We start from the raw sequence: 10,880 nt of genomic DNA on the forward strand, positions 1-10,880 counted from the left end.
CAGAGAATGACTTCCCCCCCCGCCCGTTTACTGTGTTCCCCAACAGACTCCCCAAGGACTGGGCCCTTTAGGGCACTTTGAAAGGTTCCTGCAACCTAGCTTCAGTGTGGGCTAGACCTTCCCTGTGCAGCCAGCCCTCTCCCCCTCGCCTACTCCTTAAGGCAGGAGGAGGAAGGGGAGGGAGGGAGAGGAGGAGGACCACCTGCCCAATAAACCCCCTCAGGGGAGAAGGTCTACTGACCAGTCAGCTGACAAGATGAGCCACATCTAGCATAGATGGCATTTTCACATTCGCTCAGGCTCCCTCCACGCTGGGGGTGGGGGTTTTTTTGGCAATCTTTGGGCCGCCTCCAGAGCTGCCCTGCCCCACCCGCCTGTGGAGCACCGGGGGGGGCGGGCAGGCGGGCTTTGCTTTAATTTGAGTAGGACTTTGGGGTGGGTCGGTTTTTCCTTTTTGAGACTGGAAGCAAATATTGAGATTGGAAACCAAAGCAAAGCCGTGACATGAGTTGGCGAGATGCCGCCAGCAGGATCTCTTTCGGGGTCAAAGTGGCCCCTAGAAACGGTCCCTGGCCCGTGGGGCCTTCTCTTCGGGTGCAAGAGCACAGCCGTCTCCGCATGGACCTCAATCACAGTGCTCCTGTTTCCAGAGAATAATCAGATTTTAATCAGCCCCACGCCCCAGACAGCCACCTTCCTTCTCCCCCACTCTGCCGGCTCATGTTCAGACAGCAACCTCCACGTGCAGCCCTTCAGCATTAGCATCAAGCCTGCCTCTTCCAAGGACCTTGCAAGGGGGGGGGGTGTGGAGGCGCTCAGGACAAGCTGGCCAGAAGCCCTTTTCACTTCTTCACAATCTGAATGACGTCCTCGTCCTCCAGCGTGTGGTCTTTCCCAACTTTCTGTGGGTTGTGCTTGACCGAGGAGCCCCACACGAGAGCGCTGGAAAGAAAAAGAAGATGGGTTGGAGGCTGGCTTCTTCCTGTGGATGGGGCTCCCCTCAGGGAACTCCTCCTGAGCTCCCTCCTCCCTGGACCGTCTCTACTCATTCCACAGGGGATAAGAAAACTAAATGACGTGAAGACGACCGGCCCCTCCGGCTTGGAGGGGAAAAGGCTGAGGCAAGGCTATACAGTACTTACTATTTAAACTCTTTAATGAGGTTCTTGTGGATCTTCATGCAGAAATCCTCCACGGTGGTCCGGGAGTAAGGCAACACGACTGGAGAGGTGTAATCTGGCAGCTGCCCTTTGGGTTTGGTGTAACTGCAACGTCAAGGGACAGCCATTAAACACACGGCCATCTCTCCTCCCTCACGCCCCACCTTTCCGGCCAGGCTTCCCCTCTACTTTAGGTTCAGCTTTGTCTGACCCAGAACAGGGGAGGGTCCCCTGCAAGCCACACGCAGGCAGCAGCTGAAGTTCAACAGCCCCGCAGGTCAGCACAGGCCTCTGCAGGAGGACTCCCTTCCTTCCTGGCCCCCTCCTGGCATGGGACACGCAACCCCGACAAAACGCAGCCCACTCCTAAGGTACAAATGAGATACCAACAACACGAAGACACTGGTCTGTTGCCCCAGGAGAGAAGCCACAGGAAAATGGTCCTCCATACAAAAGAAATCTCCAGCCCTTGAATCACAAACCACCCGGGAGAGAGGCCCTTTGCCTAGCACCTTCCAGGACCTCGTGGCCTTCCACTTGCATGTATTCTGATCACCAGGTTCCGAACCAGACATCAATCAACTGAGCATGGAAGCTGCCCTTCTCTGACCCCCTGCTCTCAACTCGGCATAGAACTGAACCACCCCAGGATGTGCCCAAGGGCTTGACTGACGGCCGCTCAAGCCCTCTGAGGCTTCCCACGCTGGGCCCGCAGGCAGGACAGGAACCACAGGCCCTTTTTGACTCCGACCGCGCCCGAGGGGACTCACATTCGCACGAGCTTCAGATAGTCCCATATTTTCTCCAGCAGGTCATCAAAGTTCCACCGGTGGTGAGCAGAGATGGGGACGCAGTGGGGCACCTTGTAAATGATGTCCAGCTCCTCGATGGAGATCTGGTCAATTTTGTTCAAGACATAAATGCAGGGGATGTAGACTCTGCAAAACACGGAGGAGGGAAGGGACCATTTGGAAGACGCAGCGTTTGCTCCTTACACAGCCCACCACCACCCAGGGAGGACGTGGGGGAGAGAAGCTCTCCTCCTAGAGGACCAGAGCCACAAGGCGCCCAGTGTATTTTGGAATGAGCCCTTCACACGATGAACCCTGTGTACCGAGATATAGCAAAGGTGAGCATTTGCTTGGCAGCCAGAAGGGGACTAAAGGAACAAGCCTTCGCTCGCCGTCAAGCTCAACAGCTACCCATTCCATGCTTTTTAGCAGTTACAAGATCCAAACACAGACTACCCTGCTGCCGGATGTGACCGGGGGGCGGGGGGGAATAGGCATGGCTCTCCATCTAGCAAAACTCTGCTCCCTACACAAGAGAAAATCCACAGCAATCCTAACCGCCACCCATCTCATCTCCAGAATCCTGCAGGTATCTGATTTGCACAGTATCTATTATATTACAGTGGGGTCTTGACTTAAGAACGGCTTGAGTTAAGAACATTTTGACTTAAGAACCACTCTCATAGGAAAATATTGACTTGACTTAAGTACTTAGATTTGAGTTAAGAACTGAAAAAAACCCACGTGGGAGGCAGAGAAAGTGCAAAATTTGAACTTTCAGTTAACTGTTGGCCAGTGAAAAGGGTGCCTGTCTGCTTCCTCACTCTTCCCAGCGTTTAGAGAGTGGATTGGGAGTCTTCAGACTGCCTGGTACTGCCTGGACTGTATTTTCCCTGCCTTCCCTGAACCTTTCTTGACCTAAGAAAAAAAAGAAAAAATATCCCCCTCTAGTGGTCGAAGGCGGAATAGCAGCTTCCCATTAGTTTCTATGGACGGAAAAGAGCAGATACGGATCAAATGGTTTTCAATGCATTCCTATGGGAAATGCAGATTTGACTTGAGAACTTTTTGACTTGAGAACCGCCTTCCAATACGGATTAAGTTCTCAAGTCAAGACCCCACTGTATATTGTATTATACTATATTATATTATATTACATTATATCACCCATCTGACCGATGGTCACTCTGGGCAGTTCACAATGATGACAATAACATAAAAACCCCAACATAATCAAAATGCAATTAAATTTCAGCAAAATTAAACTAATATTTGGCAGTGGATGGTGGTTTCCTGGAAGGGAAGCTTGTGGCAGGGGTTCAACGACGCAGCCCCCCCCCCGGCCCGCCCACTCGCCCGAACGGCTCCCACCGCCAGCCAGGACCTTCCGGCCTGCCCAGCCCTTACCTGTTTCCTTCCACCACATCGATGAGGTCATCGGCAGTCACGTCGCTCCGCAGGGTGACGTCGGCGTTGTGGATTTTATACTCGGCCAAGATGCTCTTCACAGTCTCAGTGTCCAGTTCGCTTTGCGGGCACTGAGTGGAGGAAAAGGAGCAAATTCTGGGGTTTAGCAGCATGGAGAGAACCATGGAGAACACGACACAGCCTTGTGACACAACATGAACCTCACAAAGGCCATCTGCAAGATTTGATGCCCCAGAACTGAATACAGCACGGACGCACGGAGGTGCTCCATCCTGCCATGCAGTGGGTGCCTGAGAGGGAAAGCTGTGCTTGGCGCACTGGGCAGGAAGGCCTTGCTTAGCACCCCAGCGGTGGGTCCTTTTGCCAGAGCTGTTCTTGAAAGCTCTTTGGGGCCGGCAAGTGAATGAATTCGCCCCCCTCGCTCTGTAAAACCCCCAAGTGTGTGTGTGCTACTGGCAAAGCTGAGCTCCTCTCTGTGTAAGCCTTGGTCTCCTACTGGGTCAGAGATGAGCAAATGGCGACAGGTGAAAGACAGATCTCGCCCAAAGCAGCGGGATCCTCGTGCACGTCAGGGAGGATCACGGCTTGAGATGGTTTCCGTAACCTCTCAGCAGAAGAGGCACCAGGCACAGACTCCCATCACCCCAAAGGGGCCACAAAGACGCGAAGAACTCTCTCCTCGTGATTCCGACAAAGCAGAAAAGACACCACCAACCACCCCCCCCCCAGCACACTTACAGTGGCTGTCAGGTTGATCCCTCCTTTCTCCTTTTTCTTAAAGCCGATGTTGGGAGGCTTGCTGTTCAAGCGTATCCCGAAGCCTTCCAGCTCGTTTTCAATGATCTTCTTATGTCCGAGAGGCTTCAGAACATCCAGGACAATCAGGATCAGGTTGCAGGTGCGGGCAACTGGGGAAGAAAGACGAGGACTCCTGAAAAGGTGTTCTTTCCACCTCTCCAAAGAGGCTGGGCCTTACTAGTTGGAAATAAACCCCTATTTTCGTCCCCAGGACAGTGATTGGTTATCCCGATCCAGAATGGAACCTAAAGCATGTTCTTCAACCAGAGGCGAGTAAACAATGTTTTTAAAAGGCAGAGAAAGGTTATCCAAATATTAATGTTTTTGCCTCAGTGGCTCAGAATCTCGCCTTCCCTGCAGGTCGCTCACACACTCGCACCTCCCGCTTTGACGCACAAGCTCACCTGCAATGACCTGGCGACCTCTCCCTTTTCCATCCTTTGCGCCTTCAATAATTCCTGGAAGGTCAAGGAGCTGCAGGATTTCAAAAAAAGAAGAAAAAAACATTATCATACAGGATTCGCAAGGCAAACTCTACAAGGCTGGTTTCAAGTAATCCATAAAACGGAGCTTTGGGTACCTAGTTTGGCGTTTTAAATACTGATATCTGGTATTACAAAAATATAATTTTCATGTTCTTTTTATTATTGTACACTATACAGGAATGTCTTAGATGTGAAATTCTTCCAGATTTGCAAAACACATGTGAATTTACTCTGTCGAAGAAGTGGAAGAACTCTGGGGACCAAAGAGGGAATTAAGAATACTTGGCTCTTCTCAGGCCAGTCACGGCTTCTGAGCCTGCTCCATAAATGGAAACAAAGGCTCCCAGCCTGCTTGGCTCTGGCTCACTCACCTGTATTTTGGCCCCCTTGTAGCGAATCACCCCGGGCACGGTGGTCAGCGTAGTGAACTCGTAGGCGGCCACTTCGGAGTACACCCCAGCGAGGTTGCTCAGCAGGGTGGACTTCCCCACGGATGGGAAACCCACAAAGCCGATCCGGGCATCGCCAGTCTTGGCCACATCGAAACCTACAACGTGATCATCAGTTCCAAGTCACCAATGGGCCACAGAAGAGCTAAGTACAGCCTCAGTCGGACCAGGACTCTCCTGGGCAACAACATGGGACCGGGGGAAACTGTGCTCTGGGGGAACCCAAAGGGGAGGCTCCTCTCAGCCTCTGCCAGCTGGTTCCGGACCCCTTGGACCTTCTGAGTTCCAAGACATTTTAGCTATCATATCCCAGAAGGATTTGGCTAAACAAGCCGTAGGTTTTAGTGACCGTTTTCTATTATGATTCCACAGCTACGTTTCAAACATTCTGGAATATTTCTCTAAACAGAATATATGACCCTTCTCTCAGGTCAAACCAATTTTGCTGGCTTCCTTAGCACAGAAGACCAAACTTTGCTTTTCTGCTGCAGAAATGACCCCTTGTGGGTGCCCTGCCCCTTCCTCCAGTCAGGCAGTGCGAAGCTCGGAAGGTTTCGTTCCCACCTGCTGTTTAACGCGAGGGCTGAACCTTGACCAGCTGCATCAGGAGATGGGGCTGCCGTTTCTTGACACTAGCCAACTTCAAACCTCAGTTCCTGGACTTGATTTATTTCAACATGTCATAGCTGAGACTAACCATAGCTCAGAAATCCATAATATAAAGGAAAGCTTCCCATCTCCTTGACGCAGCCACCCGAGGAAGAGGAGGAGGAGGAGAGGGTGGTTCATGCACTCCACCCAGACCACAGCTCAGGGCTGCCTCTGAGCCAGGCCAGAGGCTTGCCCGGTGATCCCGACGTCACCCTATAGAAAAGCTCCAACGTTTCCAGGCAGCTTTATCTGCCCACGGGGCATCATCGAAGAAGGTCCTGGCAGCAGCCCGTCCGGAGGCGCCAGCTCTCCTAGCCTCTACGCCAGAAAGAGACGCTCTCCCTTCCTTTGGCCAGGGATACCCACCTTCTCCGGGGCCACTCCCTCCGCCTCCTTTCGGCGTGATGAGCTCTCGGCGCAGTTTGGCCAGCCGAGCTTTCAAGAGCCCCAAGTGATGCGCCGTGGCTTTATTCTTCTGGGTGCGGGCCATCTGCAGCCGAGAGAGAGGATTTCGCTCAGGGGGAAGGAAAGGGGAAGCCGATCCGCCCAAACCAGAAGTCAAGGTGCGACGCTTACGGGACTGCCAGTGGCACCGACCTCCTTTTGGGCCTCTTATATGTCTTGAGAGTGAGGCGGCTCCTGCACGGTGAAGGAGAGACCAGTGGGTGCAGAGGCTTGCGTGCAAGCCAGAGAAGGGCTGTGCGTCCCACGGGAACAAAGGGGCTGTCCTGCGCATCCTCGGCCTGTAGCAGGGCCACTGCTTTCCAAAGCGCCCAGCAGGGCAAGGGGGGGCCTTCCAAAGGCCACCAAGGAGAGGAGCCTCGAAGGCTGGTTTCTGCAGAGTCCCAACAGCCCAAGGAGAAGCCCCAGGCGGCTCTTCTGCGGGACCCCCACCCGCCCCCCCCCAGCCCAGCCCAGCCCAGTCCCCGGGCGAGCTGCTCTCCTGCACTCCAGGTCCCAGAATCCCCCAGCAGCCAAAAGAGAGCTGGTGGCGGGGGAGTCGCAGGGAGAGAAGGAAAGCCCCTCAAACATCTCAGGGTAGACTGCTTCCACCCAGGGAGGCTCAGCGCAGTGACGGAGAGAGACCCTCCCGCTTCCTCCTGACAGCCCCTCCTCCTCCTCCTCCTCCTCCTCATCATCATCATCATCTTCGCCCCTTGGTCCTCCAGGGGAAGGGAGCTTGGGCCCCTCTCCTGACGAATGCTGGACTACAACTCCCATCAGCCCCGTACAATCAGGAAGGCGGGTGGGAGAGGGAGTACAACGCTATCCGGGGCGCCCGCAAGCCCTCGCCGGTAGACTGCCGCTGCGGAGGGAGGCTCCACCGACGGTGACGTCACGGTTCCCACCCCCCGCTCCCCAAACGAAACCCACTTCCGCGGACCGGGCTGGGGTCAGAGCCTCCCCCCCCCCGCGCCCCAGACTTACTTCGGCCTCTATCTCGGCGATCTTGGCCAACGTGGTGCTCATGGTGGCGGAGGAACCGGCGGCGGAACCGGCGGCGGCGCGTCACGGGCCGGCTTTCCTCTGGCCGCGCATGCGCCGCACGGAACTCGCGCGCGACTTGAGTCTCCCATCGTCTCGCCTGCGCGCGAGGAGGAGCGCGTTCTTCCCCCCCCCCCGCGCGCCGTTCAGTTCGACGTCCTCCCCCACGTGACTCGCGGAGCGCCGAGGGAGGGCACCATAGAGTTGCACGGCCCGTAGAGGAGCGCCGCCTCCAAGCGCCCGCTTTCCCTTGCTGCGTTTGATGGCTCCCCCTCGAGTCCAGAAGGGGGAACTACAGGAAACAACAAAGAGTCCCGCGACTCAGTGGCGGGTTTTGAAAACAGACACGTGAATTAGGCCCTCCACGCAACAGACATCGGACACGTTCCTTTATTTTAGGGGGGGGGGGGAGAGAGAGAATTACGACTCCTTGGGTGCCTAATGGGAACTGAAGTGTTTTTAAAAAAGGAAACGTTTTCCCGGGTCTGGAAGCAAGTCTTTCAGTCTGGCGCCCCAAAATTTTGTGGGTTTTTTAAAAAAATTTTTTTGCTTCATTATGAAAATCCCTCCTAAAATTCTGGGTTTGAGTCAGAAGAGCTTCTGTTGGGTTTTCCTGTCTCGAGAAAGCTCTGGCTCAGCCCAGAAGGTACGTTTCTTGCCGTGGATCCCCCACCGCTTTCTTCCCTTCTTTCTCCCTGGATTAAATTAAAAAAAAAACTTTGCAAGCTTTCCTCGACCACCGCCTGCCACTTCCTCGGGGATTTGGAAAGAGCATCCCTCTGTCCATCCCTCTATACCTATGAGACTGCACGGATTCTGCAGGGTCAGCAAAACGACAGGCAGAAAGGACTGGTGGCCATAGCGACCCCCCCCCCCGTGACCACCCCCTGACACACACGCACCCCACCTGTCCGTGGGAATGCAAAACCTGGGCCTCAAATCCTAGACCCAGGTCTCCCTTCTCAGTGGGCATCGCTTCCCCGAAGCCCTTCCTAAAACGGACGCCACAAGACTTAACCCCACAGCTGGCACTTTCTACACCATTAGAGAAAGAGATGCTGACTCCCTGTTGTTTGATGTATGATGATGATGATGATGATGGCTTTTTAATATGCAATGTGTTGTGTTTTTAATTTTAATTTTGGTCAGATGGTGCCTTTCTTCTGTGACTTAAAAAAAACACACACAAAAAATTGGCTTTCCAAGGAAGTCTTTGAGTCAGGTTCTCCTCCTCAACCAAATGTGTGGAAAAGGGGGAAAAAAGGGATTCTTCTTTATTTATTTAATTAATTTATATCCCGCCTATCTGATCGGGTCAGGACCACTCTAGGTGGCCACCGAACCGTTTCTTCCTGCCTTCCACCCACCCCTTCGATCTTTAGATTTTGGGATGCGTTTTTATGATTTTGGTAGAGAATCATAAAAACAAAAGACGGGAGGTATAAAAATGGACTAAATAAATAAAGATATATATTGTTCCGTTTCTACACACACACACACATGGACTGTGGATCCAGCCTCCTTAGGCTGCAAGTTTGATGATTTGGGGTCCATCATCCTTCCTTCTTTGCAGAATGCCACGTTACACGGAAGGAGCGGTACGGCCCAGCACCACGGATACTGCCGTTAATACTCCTAGCATGAACAGGAACGGGTTATTTTTAATGATTTGAAGAGGAAAGTGTCCCTTGGATGGTCTGGAGAAGCCCACAGCCCTTTGGGTCCTGCGGGAGAGTGCTGGGAGGGGGGGTCAGACTGGAAACCCGGGCCCCCTTCCACAGCAACCCAGCATGGACCAGTCAGGACCACATCCTCCTGAACCAGATCACCCGAGCAGCCATTTTGTGCAGGGCTTGGGAGAGGCTTACAACCCCCGGCAGGGTTGCCAGGCCGAAAGGTGGACCGTTGAAATGGGGGTGACAGCAGGTCCCCTGAACCCAGGACAAAAGTCCCCCCCCCCGAACCTCTCCAGAGAACACACACACACCCCTGTATGAAAACCACTCAGGAGATCTTCGTTTTTCTGGGGGGAAGGATAAGACTCCTGCCTTCACACGTTTCCAACATCCCCAGCGGGACGAAGGCTTTCAAGATGGAGAGAGTGTATCTGTATTTTTCCCCCCCAGCGCTTGCCCTCCTCCGTGGCCCTGATTTCAGACAAGAACCCCCCAGACAGGTCTTCTCCTCTTGACCCCTGGGGAGCCGAGGCTAGTGTCCACTCCCATTCCAAGGGGACAACCCGAGTCGTCCAGGAGCTGCTCCAGGTAGCCGGACGGGGGCCTCTGGCCTCGCTCTCGCTCACCGGAAAGTGCCGCCAGAGGCCTCCGGATCTCCTTGGCCGGTGAGCAGGAGGCACAACCCCCCCACCTCCTTTTGACCCCTTTCTTGGGCAGTGACCCCTTGGGAGGGCTTGTAGCTCCCCTTCTTAGGGGCCCTGCTTCCCTCCCCCTTGCCTCAAAATGGGCTTCTTTGTCCCCTGGGGATCTTGAACCCCCACTTCCAAGGGAGTCACAGCCATATCTCTGCACAGGTATTGACCAATATGGTCAATGTCAGGGTTTTGCGGCTGTTTCTGAGTCTTGCCCATCTCTGTCACTCGGGTCTCCTTCCTCCGTTTGGTTGACGTTTGCTCGAAATCAGCATAAACATTGGCCCGGTTCCTATAAGCGCCTCTAAAGAGAAAGAAACTCACACGGAAAGAAATGCCATTCAGTCTCAGAGGTATCCAGAATACTTTTTTTTTTAATTTCCTCCTGCTTTTGTTATATGCCCCGAAACAGCCTCAAAAGGACAACATCTTTGAATAAAGTCAAAATTGGGGCTACAGGCAGCAGAAATGTGGAGAGCCGGTAGGGAGGGGAGGCCTGTAGAGTGAAAAAGCCCCCCCCCCGTATTCTTGGCTGTTACTCAGCTTTGAATGGGTTTTTGGCTGATGCTTTTTAGCATGGTATCCGTCTGATCCTTTTGAGTGTCTGCATATTTCCTGTTTTTAGCTTTAATATCTGTCTTTTAATGATGTAGGCCACCTCGGGCCCTTTTTTAAGGAGAAAGGTGGGGTAAAAATGTTTTAAATAAATGAATTCTCTTTCAGAATAAGTGTATTATTATTATTATTATTATTATTATTATTATTATTATTATTATTATTATTATTATTATTATTATTAGTATTATTATTTAAGCAGACGGATGTTTCTGCATCGTTTGCAGTGTGTGTGTGTGGGGGGAGAAACTTATTCTGAAAGAGCATTTAAATAGGAATAAAAGTGGTGCTGTGACATAAAAGTCATATCCCAGAAAGCCACTGCTCCCAGCAAACAGCAAGGAGGCTTCTCAAAAGACACGCGTGCTGGGATGACCCAGGTGGGTGCAGGCAGAAGAGATTGCCGAAAGAGGAGCCGGAGGGGGGGGGGCTCAGGTGTAGGGGGGGCAAACCAGGTGCTGGTGGGTGAGAGTGATGGGGAGGGGAACCGTTTCCCTTTGGGATCCAGCGGGGGGGGGGCTGAGCAACAGCCCGCCCTCCCCCCCTGTAGGAGGGGGGTCTGCAGGTGAGTGTCCTGGGCCCCTGAAGTCGAGTCAGGACCGGAGGGAGGGAGGGAGGGAGGGAGGCTTCCTGGCCGAGGACCATTTCCA

The 10,880-nt window shown here is 53.3% G+C and overlaps 1 protein-coding gene across 1 annotated transcript; it reads right to left on the reverse strand.

Annotated features, from left to right (window-relative positions):
- Positions 1 to 643: 643 nt before the first annotated feature.
- Positions 644 to 7,397, reverse strand: DRG1 (developmentally regulated GTP binding protein 1). Its single transcript, XM_020799178.3, has 9 exons — positions 7,191 to 7,397; positions 6,129 to 6,252; positions 5,034 to 5,209; positions 4,582 to 4,651; positions 4,118 to 4,287; positions 3,359 to 3,489; positions 1,931 to 2,098; positions 1,143 to 1,265; positions 644 to 942 (listed from the first exon to the last, which is right to left on the reverse strand). Exons 1-9 carry the CDS (start codon positions 7,230 to 7,232, stop codon positions 843 to 845), a joined length of 1,104 nt encoding a protein of 367 aa, XP_020654837.1. The 5' UTR covers positions 7,233 to 7,397; the 3' UTR covers positions 644 to 842.
- Positions 7,398 to 10,880: the final 3,483 nt, after the last annotated feature.

This window comes from Pogona vitticeps, chromosome 14, assembly GCF_051106095.1.
Source record: "Pogona vitticeps strain Pit_001003342236 chromosome 14, PviZW2.1, whole genome shotgun sequence".
In the NCBI taxonomy this organism is placed as follows: domain Eukaryota; kingdom Metazoa; phylum Chordata; class Lepidosauria; order Squamata; family Agamidae; genus Pogona; species Pogona vitticeps.